This window comes from Euphorbia lathyris, chromosome 3 (genome assembly GCF_963576675.1).
Source record: "Euphorbia lathyris chromosome 3, ddEupLath1.1, whole genome shotgun sequence".
In the NCBI taxonomy this organism is placed as follows: Eukaryota; Viridiplantae; Streptophyta; class Magnoliopsida; order Malpighiales; family Euphorbiaceae; genus Euphorbia; species Euphorbia lathyris.
In genome coordinates this window covers 103,238,296-103,262,104 of record NC_088912.1, presented here as the reverse complement: position 1 = coordinate 103,262,104, position 23,809 = coordinate 103,238,296, and the positions used below count along the sequence as shown (strand labels likewise).

The 23,809-nt window shown below is 34.6% G+C and overlaps 1 protein-coding gene across 1 annotated transcript; it reads right to left on the bottom strand.

Annotated features, from left to right (window-relative positions):
• Nucleotides 1–7,960: 7,960 nt before the first annotated feature.
• LOC136224292 (probable protein arginine N-methyltransferase 6) lies at nt 7,961–17,949 on the bottom strand. Its single transcript, XM_066012582.1, has 13 exons — nt 17,581–17,949; nt 16,620–16,685; nt 16,187–16,255; nt 15,095–15,130; nt 14,425–14,490; nt 14,182–14,250; nt 13,902–13,979; nt 12,965–13,043; nt 12,757–12,851; nt 11,963–12,047; nt 10,941–11,113; nt 9,595–9,713; nt 7,961–8,465 (listed from the first exon to the last, which is right to left on the bottom strand). Exons 1-13 carry the CDS (start codon nt 17,845–17,847, stop codon nt 8,423–8,425), a joined length of 1,245 nt encoding a protein of 414 aa, XP_065868654.1. The 5' UTR covers nt 17,848–17,949; the 3' UTR covers nt 7,961–8,422.
• Nucleotides 17,950–23,809: the final 5,860 nt, after the last annotated feature.

Genomic DNA, 23,809 nt, shown 5'->3' with positions numbered 1-23,809 from the left:
CAGCTCGTGAACTGCTCACGAGCTGAATGTTGAGTTCGAGCTCGTCAATTTTTTAAGGAACCGAGCCTGAACAAGCCAAAGCTCAGCTCGACTCGACTCGATTACAATCCTAATTTAGGGTAGGATGTAAAGTGGGCGAGGCGGCACGATTACATTTCCAATTTCCGTTGGGAATTATCTATCTCCGTTCCTGAATTTTAAAAGGGGACACGTGTCCTCTCCCGCGAAGATCCTCATATCCCATGGGACGTATCAAGGGACGAGTATGGGGATCTCCATGGGCTGAGGATACTTATTCCTATCCCTGCTTACGGAGGATAAAAGAATTAACATCCCCTTGGGAATTTCCCATTCCCGACGGAGTGAATCCACACGAGAACGAGGAATTCTCGTCCCATTTGCAACTCTAATTTAGAATTGTTTTGTTCAACTATTAGCTAGTAGTAGTTGTTGTTTGTTAGTGTTTGTTAATTTAAGAGTAAAAGTCTAAAAAAACTCATGTTGTTTTCACGTATTCTCAATCTGGTGCCTGAAAAAAACTATCCAAACGACGAGTTTTTTCTTCTTCTTCGAACGATTATGAAAGAGTTGGGCAGTGCTCTCTTGTTGAGGCTTAGCTCTTACTAAGCAAAACGATGATCTTTTAGTATAATACTATAAAAATGATCATTTACGACTTTAAAATGAAAAATTCTAAAAATCAATATTGTTTTTTTTTAAACCAAATGAGATATATTAAACCGAATCAGTAAACAAAGCATTACAAATAACGGAAGGTGGACTATTCGTCCATTCCATGGCATCAGACAAAGAAAGCGCTACTCTAGCTAGCTCATGAGCAACGACATTCGCTGAACGCCCAACAAAACTGACTCTAACATCAGAGAAATAATTTAAAAACCACTTGCAATCATTGATGATAGTACCATAAGCTGATTTGAATGACAAAAAAAAAAGAATCAATATTGTTTAGTACCACATTACTATGAAACTAAATTTGTTACTTTTCAAAATCATCATTTTCGAAGTTTTTTCTTTCTCATTACCAAATAACACTTAAATGACCTTAAAATTAAAAAATTGAAGAATTAAAATTACTTAAAATATCATCATTTTTTTAATTTTTCAATTTTAATATGGTCAATGCTGATTAAAATCTTTATTTTTAGTAAAAAGAAAAACCTCATACATTTTCTTGACAAAACGCAAAAAAGCCCAGTCACCGTTTGTAGGCAAATTGACTAAGATTGTTTTGTTGAAATTAAATGTATAATTTAATATTTTATTTTTATTTTTTATGAAAAAATTCAATGATTGTATTAAAAAAATAAAATAAAATAAAACCCAATAATTTTTGTTAAAACAGAATACAGATAACAGATCTCAATATCTGACACGTAAGTATTGCACGTGAAATTACAGCAAAAATGGAGAAAGTAGAGATGGAGGGATTTTAGAATTTGTGGACTTTCGAAAACATAATAAACATTTGTTTGACTTTTTTTAGGTTAATATATCAAAAGCTCCTCAATTTATCTAGATAGCTCAATTGACCCTCTAAACATATATGATGTCTCGTTCGTTCTTCTAGTTTATTTAAAATAACCTATTAGCTACCTAAATCTGTTTAAAGTAGTTTATAGACTTTCTGAACTTGCTTACAGTGTTCCATGTGTCCTATAAACTTGTTTAAAGTGACATACATTACAATTTATCTAAATTCGTAAAAAAATTCAAAATTTTAAAAATAAATGCTTAATTGTTTTAAGTCTTTGAAACAAATTAAGTTTTTGTTTTACACATAAAAGACGTTTTTATAAGGCAGAAAACATCATTAGATTCCTGATCTTTCATTTTTTGGTTCATTAAGCCATTTATCTTTTATTTGAATACATTAAGCATCTAATCATTTATTTTTGGTTAAGCCCTTGATGGCCAAAAAAAAGTAATTTTAAATATAAAATTCGGTTAACATATTGTTATTCATTCCATTCGAAATTTGTATTTTTTTCACTGTTTGAAGCCGTTTTAGATGTGTAATACGGCTATAGAAAAATTGTAAAAACCTTACTTCAAACTGTAAAAAGTAATTTCTTTAATAATTTCAAATACAGATGAAGTTAATAACGTATTTTTAACATAATTAGATGTTCACAACTTACTAGTTTAGTCATCAAAAGCTTAATAAGATAAAAAAAAAATAGACGATGAGAAGCTTAATGTATCCAAATAAAATATCAAAAAATTAAAAAATCAAAAAATAAAAGATCAGAGATCTAATGATGCTTTTTGGCCTTTTTTTAGAGAAAAGATTAATTCATTAATTGGTAATTAAAGCATTACAAACGAAAAGAGGTGGCTCATTTATCCACACCCCACGATCAGTGCTAGAAACTGTTACCCGAACAAGAGCATGGACTACAAAATTCGATGATCTATGAACAAAACAGGTAGAAGAAGCTGCTATATCCTGTAATAAGGATTTGCAGTCGTCGATAATCAAATCTAAAGCCGAATTGCCGTTAGTTTCTCGTTTAAGGGCATACACTAACAATTGTGAATCCGACTCCAACACAGCACCAGTCCATCCCTTTGTCTCCAACCAGCTCAGTGCCTCGCGGAAGGAGAGGGCTTCGACGAGGAACGGATCAAGTCGGCAGCGTAACAGCCTGTTTCCAACTGCAGCAAATGACCTTTCTCGCTTAAGGGCATACACTAACAATTGTGGATCCGACTCCAACACATCACCAGTTGATGCTCGTAAAGTATATGACATTTAATAGGACAAGTGTATCCTGTCGCAACAAGTAATATTGTGCTAAGCACGAGATCGAACCACAAAGACTATTTATTACAACTAGTAAATCTACCTAGAATGATCTAATTGTTTTAGAGGGTTGGATAAAGATTTGGGTTTTTGATAACTAATTAAATGAATTAAAGCTATAAAGATAACAAAATAAAGTGAACAATTGACAGGGTAGAAGGTGAATTAATGGATGGCATAATCTAGGCTGAGGAATCCTTTGATTAAATCCTATGTATGGGTTGAGGGAGTTCGGATTTATGTTCTACCAGTGATTGACGGTAATTGCCCTAAGTGAAAGACAAATGTGATCAGTATTCGTCTATCCTATTCACATGCATTCGGGGTGACGGCTTGATTAGGCATATACCCTAAGTCATGCAAAGCATTAGGTTCTTTGGCAACTAAGGCTAAAGCCGTAGCCCATCCACGAAGCCGCACTCTAGTGGTCTCTAGCGAGGTCAGGTTTACACAGATTCGGTATAGATAATTCCATGGTCAGGTTCTTATCTATCTATAATCCTATTTAATGTCAGTGTCATAGGCATTAAGCACATTATATACATAAACAGGCTAGTTGATCATTATCAATGTTCATTTTAGCATAAATCATGTTCCTAACATCATCTAGGCATTAGGCATGCATAAACTGATCAATCAAAATGCCCTAGATCCATAATCATACATATTCATACAATCAATTTCATCATCATCCCAAATTGGATTGAGATCAGTTCATAGACAAACCAATCAGAGCAATAGGCATATATGAATAATGAATAAAGCTTCAATTAAATATAAAAGGAAAAGATAAGAGGGAGAGATAGAAATCCAAAACCCGGTTGTCGATTCTGAAAAATAGAAGATGAGGAGCTTCTCCCATCAATTGTTCTTCAATAAGAAAAGACAAAACAGAAATAAACCTAATCTAGAAAGCAGGAAATCTAATCTAAACGAAAATATAAACCTACATAGTGGAGGAGAGAAAGCCCTAGCGGCTCTCTGATTTATTGAATGGCTAATCCCCCCCCCCCCCCCCCCCCCTCCAAGGATTAGGATTAGCTCCCTTTTTATATAGTTAGGGAGGAAACCCTAATGCCTCAAGGGTAAAAAGGACATTTACAAAGTGTTTTTTAATGGGCTTTAGGGTTCGATCCGCACATTTCAGCAAGGGGGAAGGCGTTGGTGCGCCTTTTCCCGCCTCGTCTCGTCGAGACAAAGAGTGTCTCGACGAGACGAGGGCCTGTCTCGACGATACAGGTATTGTCTCGACGAGACAGGTCCTAAATGGGGCGATTTTGCTCCGGTTTTTATTCGTTTAAGTCCATGGACTTCCGAAAAGTGCTCTAACGGTCCCTAATGAATCCCAAAAGTGCTCTGATGGTCCCTGAATAATCCGGAAATGCTCCAATAGGCTTGGGTCTAGTTCGGAAATGCTCAAATAGGCCTAAAAACACCTGAAAACACAGAAAATGCCAAAAATAACGAAAATTACTAATTTTAACTAAAAGATAACAAAACGATAATAAAATTAAAAGGAAATAACGCAAAAACGAGCTAAAATGATCCTAAAAATCCTATACAAATGGGAGCTATCACCAGTCCATCCCTTTGTCTTCAACCAGCTCAATGCCCCGCGGAAGGAGAGGGCTTCGACGAGGAACAGATCAAGTCGGCAGCGTAACAACCCATTTCCAGCCGCATCAAATGACCCCGAGCTATCCCGACAGATGAACATGATTTTCACCGGGCGATCCGTGAGGAAGGAACCAATCAAGCTCCATGTTTTTGGTTTGGGTTGTGTCGCGACGTCGTCTGGTTGGAGGATGAGACCCGTGGCAGATTCCTCTTCTAAGGTAATGTGGGCACTCATATCAATCAAGGATTCCATTGTTTCAGTGGAGATGAAGGTGAGGTTGGAGAAGAGTTTGGATAGCGGCGGCTGGGGCTCGGTAAAAGCGAGAGAGTCTAAAATTCTTAGGTTTTTAAAACTGATAACTCATGCTTTTTGCCTTAATCATCCCATTTTAAACAAATTTACTAATGAAATACTATATAAGTTCAACATTTTTAGATAAGTTAGGGATAGCTGTATTAAGTTTTTTTAAAGATAATTGTTAAATTTGTTTTTAAAATTATGTGAAATTTTTAATTTGTCCTCATAGTAGAATATAACTCAATTTTTGACCCTATTATAGAAATTCTAGCTATATTTTACTATTTTTCAAAAAAACATATAATCACTTTGTGTTGGTATTTTAAAAAGTGTTTAATATATCATTTTGCCCTTTGACTTTGTTCAACAAGTTTGATTGACATCTTGAACTTTTAAAGTATTTCGATAGCCTCTTCAACTTGTATAAAATATTCAGTTAGCTCTCTGAACTTACATAAAATGTAATCAATTAATCAATCGGTTACAAAAAAAAGTAAGCTACATACGAAAGATGTGTTGCACGCACATTAGAATGTTATTAGATAATTCACAGAATAGATTAAAGATGAAGTTCTTACTTGCTCAATTGTAAAACTTATATTCTCTAATATTAGAATTGTATATCCCGACCCTAGTCATTTCATTTTTTTAAGACGTATGCAATACAACTTCCGCATTGAACTAACTGGACACTTTATGCAAGTTGAGGGAACTATAAGGGCACTGCGAAAGTTTAGGGAACCAATCAAACTTTTTAGACAAGTTCAGTAGGCAAATGATGTGTTAAGCCTTAAAAAAGATAGTAAAATTAAAGCTTAATGCATATTTATATCCTTAAATTTGACACGTTTTGCTTATTAGTATCCTGAACTTTTTTAGAATAACCTTCACACACTTGTAGTTTTTTAGAAATCTATCACACACGTATAGTTGGCTTTAAAAACCTATCACATATTTATAGTGAGTTCATTCGGACCTTCTGTATATAAAATTGTTGATATATCATCTTGACAGATCAGGTGGCATATATAACGAACTCACACGCTTTTCTTTTTTTCTATAACACGCACATGCACGTCATTTGTCAAAGTTGATAGATTGACGATTTTATATGCAAAAAATCCGAATGAGTCAACTATAAGTGTGTAATAAATTTTTAAAGTCAACTATAGATAAATTATAAATTATTTTAAAAGTTTAAGATACAGATATATAAAACTTATTAAATTTACATTACGCTCTAAAGTTAAACTAAATTTTCTATGTAAAAACTAAATTTTATGCGTAAATATCATTAAGCCTAAAATTAAACTATTTTATACAATAAAATAAAATAAATTTCCTCAATATCTTTAGCAACAAATTTGACCGACCGTTTATCTTTCTTTATATATTATTGTTCTCTGTAACATGATTATTTTTGGGTAATGCTATTTACCGCAATATTTTTTCCACCTACCGCACTCTTTTTGACATTTATGCTCCTCTCATAATTTTTTCTCAAAAACCAAAACTTTTTTTTCTCTCTTTTTGAATTTTTTTTAAAATGGATTTGGCCTAAACGGGCAGCGCGCACCGTTCCACCGTACGGTGGAACGAACGGCGCTCCCGTTCCACCGTATGGTGGAACGAGCATGCCGTTCGTTCCACCGTACGGTGGAACGAACGGCGCGTGCCATTTCCACCACGGGTGGAACGGGCAGTTCGTCCATTCCACCCGTGGTGGAAACGGCACGTCCCGTCCATTTAGGCTAAATTCATACGGATTCCGCCTCCGTTTCGGAGGCGGAACCCGTGATTTCGGAGTAAGTTTTTTAAAAAAAACCTTACGGGAGCATTCATGAAGCCTTTACCCGCTCATGCCTTTGGCGGCATGTCGTTTTAGGTCGGGTTTTTTGAAAATCCAAAAAGCTAGAGGGGATTTAAGAGTTTTGATTTTTTGAGTTTAAATTATGAGAAGGGCAAAATTGTCAAAAAAGTGCGGTAGGTGGAAAAAATATTGCGGTAAATAGCAGCTCACTTATTTTTATATAGGTTTTAATACATCATTTGCCTTGTGCAAAAAGTTTGATTACCCCTAAACTTTTAGGGTGCGTTTGGTATGACGTAATGCAATGTAATGTAATCAAAGTTGTAATGGAATGGAATGGAATGGTGATTCCATTACCATGTTTGGTTAAAAAAATGATGAAATATAATTAGCATTACATTACTTATGTTTGCTTAGTTAAATTTAATCGCAAAATTTTATTTACATAATTAAAATCAACAAAAAAAAACATGAAAATTGTGAAATTAGTATATAATTTTCCGTGTTTTCATAGTATTTTTTTTTACATTTTTCTCGTTTTTCGTTTTCCATTTTCACCGTTTTTTTCTATTTTCTCATTTTCTTATTTTTCATTTTTTTTTTTTTTGCTTTTTTTCGTTTTTAGGTTTTCTAGTTTTCTAGTTTTTGCGTTTTTGAAAATGATCAGAAGTGAGATTTGACAAATGAGAGGTTAGATGGAACTTTAAAGATAGAAATTAGGATTACTTGTTGGATGTAATGAAAATTCAATCCATTTGTTTATGTAATGGGGATTACAATAGTTGTTAAACAAAATTTAATCTATGGATTTCTCATTCCATTACAACAAAATTTTAAAGTGCAACCAAACATGGTAATGACCTTTCAATGTAATGGGCATTCCATTACAAAGCTCATTACATCTTACCAAACGAGCCCTTAAAGTATTCTAATAACCCCCTCAATTTCTATAAAATATTTAGTTAGCTCTCTAAATTTGTACAAAATGTAATTATCTTTATTCCAAAAAAATCTTCAGCTAAACTAAGGTGTCAATCTTTTGTAGAATAATTATAAGATGTAAACCACTATTTGGGCTCAAACTATCTAAAATTTTGTCATTTAACCACGATTAGTCATATTTAACTCATAACCTATCTCAATTGGTGAAATTTCAACCAATTTGAATGAAGACTTAACAGAAATGTTATTCCATTGACATGTGACTATATTTTAACACTTGGACTTAATAGATTTAATGTACACATTTTTTTTTTACTTTTTCCTTTTATTCTTTAATCTAATTAATTATATTCATATTAGAAAATCTGTGTCAAAAAGCTTTAAGACATGTCACGTGTCAAAATATCACCATGTGTATCAAATCCCCATCCAAATTGAGTAATATTTCACAAATTGGGATAGTTCAGGAACCAAACGTGACTAAATAATTGGTCGGGGGTGGCTAAACAGTGCTTGAAGCCTAATTATAAATAGTAGAATTCTTTGGAAAACATAAGTACCTAAAACTGCATATACTTCAAATTCTAGCAACATACTAACCAATCCAATTAGTTAGACTTAGACCCTACAAAAATGGCATCAACAACAAACAAATATAACAATTGAGACACAAACTAGTTGTAGTATTCATTAGGGTCCCTAGTTGGGTTAAAATCTATTTTTCCTAACTTGATTACTGTCTGTAATTTATAATAGTTTTAATCTTAAGAAGGTAAAGATTAGTGAAATCCAAGAAACTGGTTAGCTTAGAAGCTTTGCCTGTGGAGCCGAAGTTTGCAGCCATGGAGGTGAATTGCTTTGCAAAGCTTGACAATCATGGAACTAATTGTTCAATCTTGTGAAAGCCGGAACTGATTCTTAACGGGGATCACCTCATTACAGTCTCTTTTACAAAAGACCGGCCACCGGAGCTGCAAGAGCAAACATCAGAGAAATGATCAACAATGGATATAAAATTTAGTCAAAACGCATGATTAAGCCCGGATGTTTAAGTTTTACACATATTGAACCTCTCACTAATGGAACCATTTGTTAAGCCATTGATGAAGGGTTCAATGTGTATGGAAATTTAAGATCAAGTGGTTAATCAAGAAAAATTAAAGATCGAGGGCTTAAATATACTTTTTGCCCATAATAATAAATAAAAGAACATGGAAACTGCTCTTCATTAGCATTTCCGAGTTTGGTTTTAGTTTCTTTTCCATTACCATTTCCTAGCTATATGTTTTACAATTAATGTTTCCCAGTGTCGGTTTTCGTTTCAGATTCTGTTTCCGTGCAACATAGGTTAGTATAACCAAATTTATATATGTATACTTCACTAGTCCGAGGGTGAGCCTTGGCGCAATGGTAAACGTTGTTGTCGTGTGACCGAGAGGTCACGGGTTCGAGTCTTAGGAGTGGCCTCTTGCCAAAAAAATTGGTAGGGGAAGGCTTGCCCCAGTACACCCTTGTGGTGGGACCCCTCCCCGGACCCTCGCTTAACGGGGAGGCATAGTGCACCGGGCCGCCCTTTTTTTATACTTCACTAGTCCTTTTTGGCATTGTTCAAAGTTAGAAACATAAAATCATCTTCGGGTATTCAGTCGTTGAACATGTATGTATTAAAAATTTAGAAAAAACTGAGAATTAATTATTTATTTTCTTTGAAAATGATAAGATGATGAAGTAAACAAATATAAGATGGTTAAGTAAACAAATGGCAAAACGCATGATTGAACCCCTAAACTGTTACGGTATTAAGGATTAAGCCCTTATCTTTAATTTTCACACATTAAGCTCGTCACTGGCGACTTCGCTAACAAAGCCCATTAGTGAGGAGCCCAATGTGTGAAAATTTAAAATCAGGGGCTTCTTAATTCTTAAAACCGTGAAAGTTTAGGGGCTTAATCTGGAAAAATAAATGATTAGGAGCTTAATTCTTAAAACCGTAAAAGTTCAGGGTCTTAATTATGCGTTTTGCCTAAACATATAAACTAAATCCCCTTTTACCATGGAGGAAGATTGAACCTATTAGATTAAACAAATTACATTACTTACGTGTACTCGAGGTGAATGTTCATGAATCTCCGGTTTTCTTTGCTTTGAGCTAGTGTCACTGAACCCTCAATGAGTTGATCTTGCTCCACGTCTATCGGATCATAAAAATAGATGACTGTCTGCAAAAGGTAATTTAGATGACTGTCTGCAACTACATATACTACCTTTTCATCATAGAAAGTCCTTAACCAACTAGCAACTTGGTATCACACAAATTATTTACATCCATGCCCTTGAATTATAGGTCTACTATTATGTCTCCTAAACTTCATTCCGTGACAGTAAAAATCCTTGAACTTTAAATTATTGTAACATTAAATCCAAATAAAAAGAAAATCCATTTACAAAAATTAACAAAATGATGAGTTGGGTTGACTTTTTTTATCCGTCACCATAAATTATGTTCAAATACCCTTTTTCCAGGTCATCATTTCGTTAATTCTTCATCGGGTTTTCTTTGATTTAAACTTTAATGTTACAATAATGTGAATTTCATTTTTATGTCTGAAATAAAGTTTGGAGGCAATAATGTTAGTAGTGTTATAGTTCAGGAGCCATAGATGTATTTTACCCCAAATTACTTTGTGGCAAATAAAGCCTCCATTCGACATGCCTATTCGGTATACAGTCCATAGTCAGCACATATAAAAAAAAAGGTAACTATATGCTAACTAAGTGCCATTTTCTTTTAATAAATTGAACTTCACATCTGATTTCAATAAAGTCATTTTGTGTATAAAAACTCATCGAAATGTTGACATGCCACACAAGACAGTTAACTATATGCTAAGCGCCATGTTGAACAAGGAAGTATTTTTTGCTGAGGCTTAGGAAGTGCCCACGTGGTTACCACTTGTTTGCCACGTCAACAGTAAAAGTCAAGCATGTCCAACGTGGCTCTTAGTTGCCTTATCGTCAATTATCTTTTGTGCTACATCAATATTCTGGTGAGCGTTCATGTACAAATTGGTCAGAATTCAAATGTGAAGTTTAGTGATTTTATTGAAAGAAAATGAAGATCGGTGACCTTTGTGAAACAAACTTCAAACTTCAGTGATTGTCTGTACATTTTATTTCAGTTTGGTTCTAGTTAGAAGCTTCTAGAACTGGCTAGCAGTGGGGTCAAGTTCCAGAAATACTTTCAGTACAGAACAGGACCATACTCATTCCTAATGTCGAACATCCTCTGAGCATGGTTCCAGGAACCATGTCAACAAAATGCATTTCAGTACAATCATAAAAATTTATTTGAAATAATGTAAACCATACACCGGAATATGAAATGCGATAGCATTAGGATGATGGATGAAAATAATTCAAGTGGACAGGACATGAATTTACAATACCTGTTGCCAGTGTGTTGGTGGATCCTCAGGTGCAGTGGAAAGGACAAGTGCATCATTGGGGTTCATCCTTTTCTTATTGTGATTCCCATCTATTGGAGGATCGCTTGGAACAGGAACCGTCGCAGGCCCCAGGAATTCAACATCAAACCAAAATGCAAACCCATGTAATGGAGCTGGAATTTATAAAAACATAAGACCACATGGATACATGCCTTTATTTATTGGAAGGCATTACCAAAAGAAAGAAGAAATTTTCAGCCTAATTACTTGCCAGCTTTCCTATTCCAGAATTTATATTTGTTTCCTTTTGTTATTTCAGACTTTATTTTGTTTCCTTTAATTGCTAGTCTTGATTCCTATAATTTAAGGGCTGATATAATTATCCCTATAATTTAGGATCTAGAATCCTCTTGTATCTGCAGCCTATAAATAAAGGCTTTTATACTCAATAAGATATCAATTTTCATTCTATCAAAATTCAGTCTTAAAGAGGGGGCTCTGTCAAGAACGAGTCTGCCTTTTATCAGTTCACCATAGAGCCAAAGGAGAATTCTTGTGTCTAGACCTGTGACTAGATCCTACGCCAAGGTTCATAACACACGTGCATAGAAAACAGCAGGTAAAAGAACCAGAATAGAAAAATAGCAATACTATGTTGCACGGACACGGACACAGACCCTAATAAAATAGCCTTCAAACAAAAACGGACACTAAAGGCAGAAGCGGTATTAAAGAGGAGTATCCCTGCAACACAAGTAGAAGGTTATGCTTCAAGCGTTATACAGTACCATGGTAGCGTCACCTATTTTTCAGATTATTATACATTAAGTTAGAACAGAAAACTAGAGTTTAACTGTTAGATATCCATATCCCACATTTACTTGTATATTTTTGGTTCACACTTTCTTTTGGTGAAAAACTATCAGAAAATAATATGAGACCTACATTGAAGCATTGTGGGATGTGACTATATTCTTCAGATGGGGATGTGGCATATTTAAGAGTGAGAGAAGAAAAACAACCTCTCATCATAGACAGGAACTTAAATCTTGTTGAGACAGATTCCAGCTCTTGTAGTTGAATTGTATAGCAGTCCACAAGCTTAACCTGTAACAGTAACAAAATTTCAAACCAGGACTACAGATCATAACAATTTGTTTAACATTTGAATGCAGAAGACCCTTACAAGTTATTTCTTTCTTGCGATTAAATGCATAGGATGCTGATTATATATTATTATATTATTATGTCTAGCAAATACAAACTAATTTGCAGTGTTACAGATATGTATTGATATAGCTCACTTAGGAATCACCAGAACACAAAAAATTCAAACATTAAGTCTTAATTTCCAGGAGTTGTCCCAAAATGGGAACACTTCTGACTCGAGTAATGGAACTATTTATGCATGAAAATTTACTCCAAAGAAAATATAGTAATCCAAGAGAAAGAATTTTTGATGCAGAGAGATATGCATACAAAACTCTAATAACTTGATTTATTAGAGCTTTATATTCAAACATTATCTTAAATCTCCCAGAGAATTGCAGCAAAGCTAAAACAACAGCTTGTGAGGGAACTAAGATGTATAAGCATGTTCGGTGAAGAAATTACTGATGTTTATACATAAGATGAGAACTAACAATGAAGGATTTTGTATATTCTATCAACATACTGCTCTCTCTCTCTCTCTCTATTTCATTCATGCAAATGTATACAAAAGTGTGGAGATGGGCATTTTGGGAGACTATCAACATACAGCCAGAACATAAATCACAAGAAACCAAAAACTAGAGATCAAGATTAGGAGACTCACCACATGTGGCCATGTCAAGACATTCTCGCCAGATATTGTTTCCACAGATGGCTCCTCAAACGCACACTGCTTTGCCAATGGCATCATGGCGGACACTGACCCAAGATAATGAAGACAAAATTCCTAGTCGCATCTCAAGTCCACATGAAAAAAATAAAATGTAACCTAGTTTCCTAATTTGAAGATTCTCATACATGTTGATACTCACTATCAATTCCATAAACATTTCGCCAAAAGTCAATGCTTTCAGTGTATCTATCAGGATGCGTCACAGGTGCCATGTACAACTGCATAGAGTAATTGTAGGACATCATCATCCTAAAGTAAGGTGTTGTTTGATAAAACTGAAAATTAAGTGCTGAATATTATAAGTATTGAGAATATTAAATGATATAATTGTTATAAAAATATTAGTTGATAATGTTTAATTTAAAATGTTAAGTTAAATATTTTGACTTATCAAAATAAGTGATTTTTAACTTAATTTACTAATTTAAGTGGTGGAGAAATAATTGTTATCAAACGCACTTAAATTAAATAAGTGTTTAACATTTTAATTTAAGTCATTAAAAGGGCTATCAAACAAGGCCTTAGTGTTGGAGTCCAAATCTAAAAAGATCGGAATCAGATTCCTTCCATGTGTGCTTCAGCAGATTATTCAGCTAAATAACAAATTACTCTTGCATTAGAAAAACTAGTCTGACCATCTACGCATTATATAGTAGAAGCAGAGGACTGTAAGTGATAAAGGAGAGCCCATTACTAAGGAGGGGCAGATTTTGGACCATCTCATCCATGGCCCTAAGGTGTGGAATGTTTATTCTTGGAAAGAGAAAGGTAATGATCCATTGGAGAGCTGGGTAATGTGTGGGAAACAGTGCTTGTGCAGCTGGTTAGATAAATAGGCAGAGCAGAGAGAGGAAGGGTTTTTTTTTTTTTTGGAAAGGACTGCTTCCATTTTTGTCAGGCTCTTGGCAGATGCTAAGAGAGAGGGAGGTTTCTTCTTGGAGCTGTGCTTGCATAGCTATTGTTCTAATCTTCTTTTCCATTTTCTGTTTGGTTTATTTGTGTTTGAGGTTCCATCAGAAATAAAAGTTTGCATGTTAACAATGCTGGAGAATACCAAAGCAAGAGAGATAACTTACTGATGCATTTGATGGAAGAATAATGCCTCCAGGTTTTAACCACTTGTCCCTGGCAATTATAACACTTCCAAGCATACTCTACAGTTTAGAAAAGAGAAAAATCCTTCAAAAACATTTCTTCATTTACTTTCTTTTGGGGAGAAGAAGGGAATTGAGAGACATTTTTCTTCATCAAAATGTTAGACATTATAATGACATTCTAGTCTTCCATTTTAGCAGATATGTATAATTGAAAATAATAAATTATAGATGACATATACAATGCCATTTTGATTATCACCTCATACAAGAGCATGTAGCCCATCCACTCTGAAATGATAACGTCAACTTCCTCGTCAATTTCAACATCCTGCAAAATAATACCCTTTAGTGATTCAGCTGGTTTATGGAGGCATAAGTGTAATGTGACTAATGACAACCCAAATGAATTAAGATTACTGGAACTTAGAGGAACCAACAGCCTGGAAGCCCGTTTATTTGCATGGAACCAAATGATTCATATCTGCCACTATATGAAGCCTACCTCAACTCGTCCATGTAATACAATGACCTTGTCCGATAAATTATTCGCCTTCACAACTTCATTTGCCTGCTTAAACAAATTTCAAGATCAATCAAACCCAATTTCACCTTGATTTCCTTTACAAGTCATGAGACTTACAAAAATTAAAAGAACTAAAGTTCAAAAACACAACAGCACAAGAGGTCACAAGATTATCAGTGAACATGATTTATAATATTAAGAAAAAAAATACACAATGTCCAACGACTGAAATCAGTAACTTGTGCCGTCACATTGCATACAAGGCCTTAATAGAATGTTTCAAGAACAAACTATTTATATCATTCCAAAAATGTTGAACTATCAGCCCGTTTTGCAAAAACAGAGAAAACAATGAAAAAAAATACATAATCTTTTTCTATAAGCAAAAGGGACAACTCACATATTTCGAGTCATAGATCATAAAATGTAGGCAAATCATCCAATAATATGGTAAAATGTATTATTATCCTTTTTTCTCCTTTCTGATTCACATAACACCATAACTGTTTCATCATTCCTTAACAGTATTGAGATTGTGTATGAAAATCAGTTGCTTAGTTCCCATTTTACATGAAAACATAAAATCAATGTTCATCACTCATCTTGAGCAAAACAATAAAACGAGTGGAGAACTGCAATAATTCTTTACCTGAACCGCAATGTCACTTGCATCCACCGCATATACCTGGCCAGACAATATCATTTCAGGTACTATGTGCATGCAGATTAAAAATATTTCAAGCATTTGGTAATTTAAGTTAGACTAAGAATGAATAACAATAAGATGAAAAACAATTATACAATTTTGGAACACGTATCAGAAGTTCTTACTTAACCCCCAAATTCTTCACCTTTCCCTTTTAATTTCAATTGGAAATCTTGGACTTCAAAATAAAGGGCAGCCCTCCCCTCCGCACCACCCAATTAAACCAAATAGGAGTTCAAATCTAGGATCTGTAAGTTTTAACTAAGCACTAGGATGCTCCTTACAGACTGAAGACAAAGTTTCTTTTTCTTTGAACAATTACAGATACACTAGAATAGTTATTGTCCTCTAAGGTTGACAACATGAAAAACAAAATTTCTTGAATCTGTCAAGAAAAGAAAAAGGACAAAAGTCCTGCATGAAATAACTATGGCACGTATAAGTTAGAAATAAAAAGATCAGCAACCAAATCAAAATGGCTTAGGAAATTCAAGAAGGCCAAATCAAACTTGAGCCATTCTGATATGGGTTAACCCAAATTCAAGTGTCCAATTTTAAGCCCAAAACAATTCAAGGGCCCACTGGATTCCAGGTTCTAACATTCTTTAACAGCCTGCAATAATCATGAGAGTTTCAGTGGATGTTTGGACTGGAGAAAGAGACAGTCTACTATGCTAGTTAGAAATAAGCTAACCAAGATATTGATGGATGGACTATCATACAGATGCAAGTGTCAAATGGCTAATGATGTGAGATGACCATAAATTCACTAGAAGGAGAGCATTGGAAAATGAAAAGTGAAAGTGTCCCACATGGAAAACTTATGGGATATATAAGTTAAATATATGAAAAGGTCAACCAAATGGCTTAGGTCATTTTGATGGTGATTGACCCACATTAGGTGGTCTAATTCTAAACCCCATTGCTAATGGTGATGAACCATGCTCTCGTAGCCCGTAGGATCCCTGGACTTCCAATTTCTTATATGATAAAATGTATAACCTTCTATGCATATCAGCTCCAAGGATATCTTACCCGTTTTGCACCAGCTTGAGCACAAAATATGGAAAGAATTCCTGTGCCACAGCCAACATCCACAACAACCTGGAAACATGTACATATGTGAGCAAGAAAATCAATCAACATAAAACATTACTTGCGTAGCCATTGCTTAGAAGTTAGAACTCAGCAGAGAATCGATATCCAACAACGGAAACAAATAACAGTTATGATGGTCTTTTGACATCATAAAAGGATGTATATATTACATGAAGTCATGGAATATGTGACATCATAATCCTATTCAAACTTTTGAGCCTTAGGAATTATATATAGAAGCAATCTATCATATTATAAACCTAGTAGCATAGCATTTGTGCAGATCCAAAAACAGGTTAATAATGTCGGAAAAGAGAGAGAGAAGAATGCCGAGCATTTTCTAACTAAAAGATTGAAACTGTGATATTACTTTGCCTTCAATATAACTCTGATGCTGCATAATTGCGGTTCTATAAGTCTCTGTGCGCACTCGATCCTGTGCAGATCAAATAAAAGCAGATATACCGAATTTAGTCCATATGGTAGTATAAAATTAAAACAAATTCCATAATAATGTGCAAAAGGATGATGAAAAATAGCAATGGGGTCCACAATATCCTAATATTCTACTCTGATCTGAGATGCAAATAGGAAATTGAACAAGTATTATTAGGAGTTTGGGGTTATTTTGTAATCTGTATTAAGCTGTTAGGCTAAGTTAGGAAGCTAGTCCGTTAGAGGGAACGAACTGTAGGATTAGTTTCTATATAAGCTGAACAGTCACCTGTACTTTTTTATCTTTTGTATTGTGTTCATTCAATCAATAAGATTTCCATTTCCTTCTTTCTTAGATCATTCTCAGATTCTTTCCTTCTCATTTAATAAGTATAAATCCTAGTTTCTGTGAATTTTCATCCATGGTTACCCTATATCTCTCTCCCAGCTAGATGTCTTCTCTTTTGGTATGGACATTCCTGTTAGGAGCCATGAATTAGTTTCCACTCCTAATGTCTTATTTTCAGGATATCTGTGACTATGATATTAGCTACCCAAAGACTAAAATTTTCCACCACAATTTACCAAAAAAAGGAAAAGAAAAGAAACCTGTCAGCTGAAAATCTTCTCAAAGTTTACAAAATAGACATAAATTCAGCCCTCGTCTTCTGCATTCTATCTCGTCCTCCTAGTCTCTCAAGTACAATACAAGTATCTCTTTAAAAAGTCACAGTTCTTGATAATACCACACGAACAGCAAGACCAGATAGGACAAGGCCTACTTCTTATACTATTAACTACCAAATTCCAAATTCTCCAGTTAAAAAAAAACAAAAACTAAACAGGAAGAAGAAGAAGCTACAATGCCTAGTCAAAAGCAATAGAACCATGTATACCTTGATCATTTCTTCGTGAATGCCAACATGAGCATAAGAATGAAAATACGCCATGTCAAAATCAGTACAAGGCGCGATTTCCTGCTCACTCTGCCGCTGCTGTTCCGCAGAAACCCTAAACCCATCCCTTGAGCGGCTACCACGAGGTCCTCTTCTGACACGTTCCCGTTGAGTCGTTCCAACCCGTGGCTGCTGGTCGTGGTGACCATTACTGTAATCCGAATTTGAATACATAATGTCTGCTTCAACAAAACTGTCTCTGCTCATTCACTGAAAAACCGCCGCGAGGAAGACGAGAAGCAAGCAAGCCTGCTGTGCAGCTCACTAGCTCAACTCAACTCAACTCTCACCCCCTGTGCAACGGTGCCGTTTTTGTCATCAACCCTTTGCTTTAATGGCCGCCTGGGTAGATCCGACCCGCAAACCGTTGAAAGATGTTAATCCTTTTTCAAATACACGAATATCATAATTAAATACAAAATTACAACTAAGTCATATCACCAAACTTAATTCTTAATATGTCATTGTTCTTTATATATTATAATTTTATACCATAGTTTAAAAATTTTAGACTCCAATTCATAAACCATAAACCCTAGAAAATATACTCTAGACTTCTAATTTATAAATTCTAATCCTTAAAATATATTAAAAGTACTAATTTTACTAGTTTGATATAATCCAAAATTATAACTTTACATAGTTGTAAATAGTTGTTAAAAAATGAATTTCTGTATAATTTTGCCTAAAAAAATGCACCACTAATTTTTTTTGATTTATTTTACAATGTAACTCAACTTTATTTTCTATCAATAATAAAGTTAAATTTCTTCTGCGAATACGGCATATGCGTAGCTCCGAATACGCGCATTGGAGCTCTTTGCTCGATGTCCCAAGCGACTTTGTTATAAACCGTTGTTTCATTGGGCAATGGCTTATTTATAACACATGTGTTACTAGATCAAACAAATAAAGCTCCAAAAAAAAATCAATTTCTGCTTACTGAACAAGGATCAATAGTTCGGGAAAAAGTCTATCTCAGTAATGTTCAAAAATGGGAAAAGGTGTAGTTAGCTCGTTTTGGACCACCTTTCACTTTTGAACAAGTTATAGACCCTGAGCGTAGCGACCCAAAGAAAGGTGCATGATTGGGTAGTGATTATGAGAAAAGTTAGTTATAATTTAGAATTGGGAAGAGTTGGTTATATTACAAATAGTTGGATATGATATGACAAGTGTGGTTTTCTATTATGTTTTTAGTATAAGAGTCTCTCATCCTCTCTAGTAATATCTCTCATTTCTTTTTATGTGTTGGTTCTTATTATTATGCATGATTCTAACCTTTAATTTTAAATTTGTGCTTGTTAATAGACTTTAACTCCATTTTTCTTTGTTTTTGGATTTTGATTTATGCACTCTAGTTTAATTTCCTTATCATTTCTTTGTGATCTAACTTTCATTTTCATTAATTTGTGCTATTTTCTACATAATCCTAACTTTTCTTCGATTGGTGTTCTTCCTCCAATTTTGTAGTGAAAATAGGAAGAAAAGCAAGAGCCTCCAAAGGAAAGGGTAAGCTAGTTGAGGAATAAAGTAATTTTGAACAAGAGGTAGATTTTGTCCCTTCCTTGAGAACTAGATTTAGAATCCCTTTTAATTTAACTTGTGAAGAAGAAGGGGACATGTTTAAATATTTTTTTTGTTTTACCCATGCCCAAATGCATGTGTTTGATCTAACTCACTTAGCTACTTTAGGAGTGGACAAGGAGGTTCAAAGAATCCTTAGATTTCAAGAGTGGTTCGAATTGGCTACCAAAAAGTAATTGCTTATGATAGCATCACTCTAGAATTCCTAAGTATTCTAAAAAGGGATAAAGAAATTAATGGCTCAACTTATTCATTTAGATTAAAGGGTCGTTTTTTCAATCACAAGAATGAAACATGGATAACTGGGTAGAGAATAGCAATTCAGCTAAACTTTGTTGTCCTCAGAAAATGGGTCCTAAGAAAGCATAGCTTGAACTCATAAAGTGTGATGACTTCAATGCCAATAATGCTAGTTCTGAGTCCCTACGAGACCCAGTGCTTAATTTAATCCACAAGTTCATAGGTTTTAACTTGCTTGGAAAAAACGAAAGTAATAAAGTTAATGAAATGGAGGTTTTTCTGTTATGGTGTGTTTCCAAGAACTTTAAAACTAACAGTGTGAATGCGATTTTTATTTGTTTTAATTAAATGATAAGTAGGAAAAGCAAACACATTGGGCTACTTAGTAACAAATTTTGTAAAAAGCTATTTCACGACTACATTCTTTGAGGAAAATGGCCCACACCTACCTGTTGTTATGAATAAGGACTTCCTTGGAAAATCTACTTTTTAAACTGTTTTGCAGAATGTTAGGAGATTGGAGGCTGGAGAAAGTAGCCAGCCCTGGAAACGGGCCCAAAATCCACCACAACAGGTGGAGGAAGAGGAAGCAAAAGAAGAGGAAGAAGGGCACCAGGATGAAAGTGAAAGTGAGGCAGGGCCATCATTTCAGGACCAATTGCAATCCATGAACACTATGATGCTCGAGATGAGAAACTTGAACTTTCAGATATATGAGATGGTCCGCCGCATGGAACAACGCATGATAGGATGCGAGCACGTAGCCAAAGACTATTGCTATCATCATGATTTACAATGGCCCTAGCCGTCAGTCGATCAGTGAGTTATCTTCTCCACCCTAACTCTTTACATTTCATACTATAAATTTTAATTGCAATGTTGGAACCGATTGCAAGTTTTAAGTGTGAGGAGGGGGGTAGACAAACTCACAAAAATTTATTTTCTCTGTTATTTTTTGCGTCGTGTCGATTACATGTGTCTGGTTTCCATGCATGTGTATGGTTTCCTTGTTTTCACTCTTAGTTGTTCAATAACATGTGTGTTTTCCCATGCATGTGAATAATGTCCCTATTTTCACTCTTTGCCTGTCAATAATTTCCCAAAACACACTCTTCCTTCGAAGTTAAACCTCATTATTTGTCCTTAGGAATTGAGAGTCGAACTTAACTTTTGCATGCTAGCTAGTTTAAGTATAAGACACAAGCCTTGTATCTGTAAAAGTATGAGCTAATATTGCACTTAGACCCTACTTTGGATAAAATACTAAAATCATTACTTGGATATAATAAGTTAAGAATTAAAGGCATATGGTTTTTAAACTTGAGCTTGGGAAAACCAGTAGCACAAAATTGAACCCAACGAATTGTGAGTTGTATTTGAGTCTAAAAGCGAACATCAAAAAACTCTTTTTCTTAACATTTTATGTGTATGCTTTGACTTGTGAGAAGTTATAGATTTTGCACTAAATACCGAGTCGAGTCTACATGCCTTGATTTGAAACAGTAAACGATGAAAAGTCTCCTTGAAATTAACCCTTTTGTTCATCTTTTTTTTCTCTTTTTTTATCACCTCCAGGAAGCCCAATTGAGCCTAAATTTTAATTGGGTAAATTAAAAAAAAAGCCTCTGTGGTTTCATGGATTTTTAAAAAAAAACCTGTGGTTTGTTTTTACAAAAAAAAAAGGACCGTGGAATACGCCGTTACCCAAAAAACGGAAAATGGCTTAACACTGTTAGTTTGGATGACGTGGCAAGGGGTAAAACGGGAAAAACCAAATTTTTTTATTTTTTACTTTTTTATTTTTCTTTCTTCTTCTTCTTCTTCTTCTGCAGATTCTTCTTCTTCTTATGCAGATTTGTTTAGTTGCAACGATATGGATATAGCAGCCAAACGATTAACGCCGATCAGTTCTGGGCATCTCAAACGATTAACGCCATTGATGACAAACAGCAGCCATTGAATTTCTTAGCAAATCAGTTCTGGGCATCTCAAATGATTAACGCCATTGATGATGAACATCAGCCATTAAATTTCTTAGCAATCAGTTCTGGGCATCTCAAATGATTAACGACATTGATGACGAACAACATCCATTGATGACGAACAACAGCCATTTTCACCCACAGCCATTGATGACGAACAGCAACCATTGATGAACAATTGAGGAAGTTTTTTAGGTGAAGGCGTTGATGAACAACAGCCATTGATGACAAACAGCAGCCATTGATGATGAAGACGAACAACAACCGTTCTAATTTGTGAATTTTCACTCGCTCAGCTTAAGAAATTGGGGTTTTTTTTATTGAAATTTGGTAAAAAAAACTTATAATACCATTGATGGAAAAAATTTGGAATTTCTTAAATTGGGTAAAAGAAAAATTTTTAGTAGCCATTGCTGACGAAGACGAACAACAGCCATTGATGATAAATTGTTGCACCTTCCTTCGATTTCTCTCACTCATTCTCTTCGATTTTAATTTCTGATTCGATAATATTATAATCGATCAATTTCAGAAGAAGAAGAAGAATCTGCAGAATCTGAAGATTTTAGAAGAAGAAGAAGAAGAAGAAGAATTATTTTTGTTTTTTTATTTTAATTCGGACATTTTTACCCCTTGCCACGTCATCCAAACTAACGGTGTTAAGCCATTTTCCGTTTTTTGGGTAATGGCGTATTCGAGGGTCCTTTTTTTTGTAAAAACAAACCACAGAGGTTTTTTTTTTAAATCCATGAAACCACATTGGTTTTTTTTTTTGGAATTTACACATTTTAATATTTTTGATTTCTTGCTCACCTAAATATTTGCAAACTTTAATTAATTTGTTTTAGCACTTTTTCTTTAACATCCTTCTAAAAAGCAAGTCAAAACGCTAGAAAGTGAACGACCCACCTTTTTTCTAAATAAAAGACCAATTATCTGGTCTAAACTTCAAAAATCCTTGGAACATCCCAATACCTTATGATCAATCTCGGTCACACAAAAAAAAAGTTATTATACTCTTCAAAATCCAATAAATGCTTGTTCCCTTTAATTATCACTTGCTAAATTTATGTCATCTTTGTTACTTTTAGTGCTAAATTCTTAACCCAATTTTTAACCTCTTAACCTATCCTTACCCTTAACCTCATTACAACCCGATTTTGAGACTGTTTTTTATATTATTAGAGTCAAGTAGCAAAGCAGAGGTACTCGGATGAACGTGCAAACTCACCATAACTTTAAGTAAGAACAAAAGCTGAGAGTTAAACACTTAAGCCACCTATATATCATGTGTGATTGAGGGAACAACCATTGGTGAGGTGTTTATTTGGCTATCCCTTAATCCTTTTAACTAACATGTATCATTTTCTTAAAAGTATGACCTATGCTAATTGAAAGACAACTTTTCAACATTGTGTCTCTTATTTATCTTTCTGAACATATGCAATTACAGCTGCTTGTGTTGTGTTGGACACTTAGTCAAAATCAAGAGATTTTTCTAGTTCGACTAGTCACTTACGGGTTTGATTCTTAGTTTACTTGGGGAAAAGTAAAGTTTTAAGTGTGATGAGGTTTGATAGGGGTGAAAACCCCTATCTTTTACTATATGTTTTGGAGTGTTTTTATGCTAATTCTAATAAATTAATGTTAATTTCTCATGCTTTATTTCACTTTTATCAAATATTTAGTTTTTAGTTCGCTTTTAGCATTTTTATCACTTTTATGTAGTTTTTATGTCATTTTGAATAAAATAATGCCTAGTTAAGCACTCACCTAAATTTTTCTTTAATCTTTTGTGCTAACTGATTCACCAAATATCACTATCAATTAAAGCGGTACTTAAAGCCTAAGTTTGGGGAATCAATTTAGCCTTAGAACTAATGTTTTTGGAGCTTTAGTGTGATGTTACAGGCCAAATACGGAAAGGGCAAGATCATCCAGCACATAAAAGAGGAAAAATTCACGTTGGGGCCCCTGGGGGCCATCTTTGGGCTTGCAAAGCCCTCATAGGGGCCAGCTTGGCGAGTTGGACCGGCGAATTAGTCTTTTAAGACTGATTCTTCTCCCATATTTAGTGGGACTTTACCTGTGTATTCCTATTTTGAATTATAACGTTAACTTAGGCATTCAGGTTCTATTTTGGCCTATAAATAGGCTTGTATTTCAATTTGTAAATCGTCCATTGTCAATTGCAAAAAGCTATGTAACCATTGAGAATTCATCCTCCAATCCTCCATCTGTAATTAAAGCTCCAGGAAATCTCTTCCATCTCCGCTCAAGGATTCTCGAGTCTCATCCTCCAATCTCAAAAAGATGATTGTTTGATAGGTTCCAAAAGGGATTTCTACCCTCTTAGTATA

Bases quoted from the DNA above. Each gene is read 5' to 3' on its own strand.
- LOC136224292 (XM_066012582.1), bottom strand. From the start codon at position 17,847: ATGAGCAGAGACAGTTTTGTTGAAGCAGACATTATGTATTCAAATTCG. The intron at 14,491-15,094 runs GTAAAGAATTAT...TTGTTTAAGCAG, and splicing joins CAAGTGACATTGCGGTTCAG to GCAAATGAAGTTGTGAAGGC. The intron at 13,980-14,181 runs GTGATAATCAAA...TCTAAACTGTAG, and splicing joins GCTACATGCTCTTGTATGAG to AGTATGCTTGGAAGTGTTAT.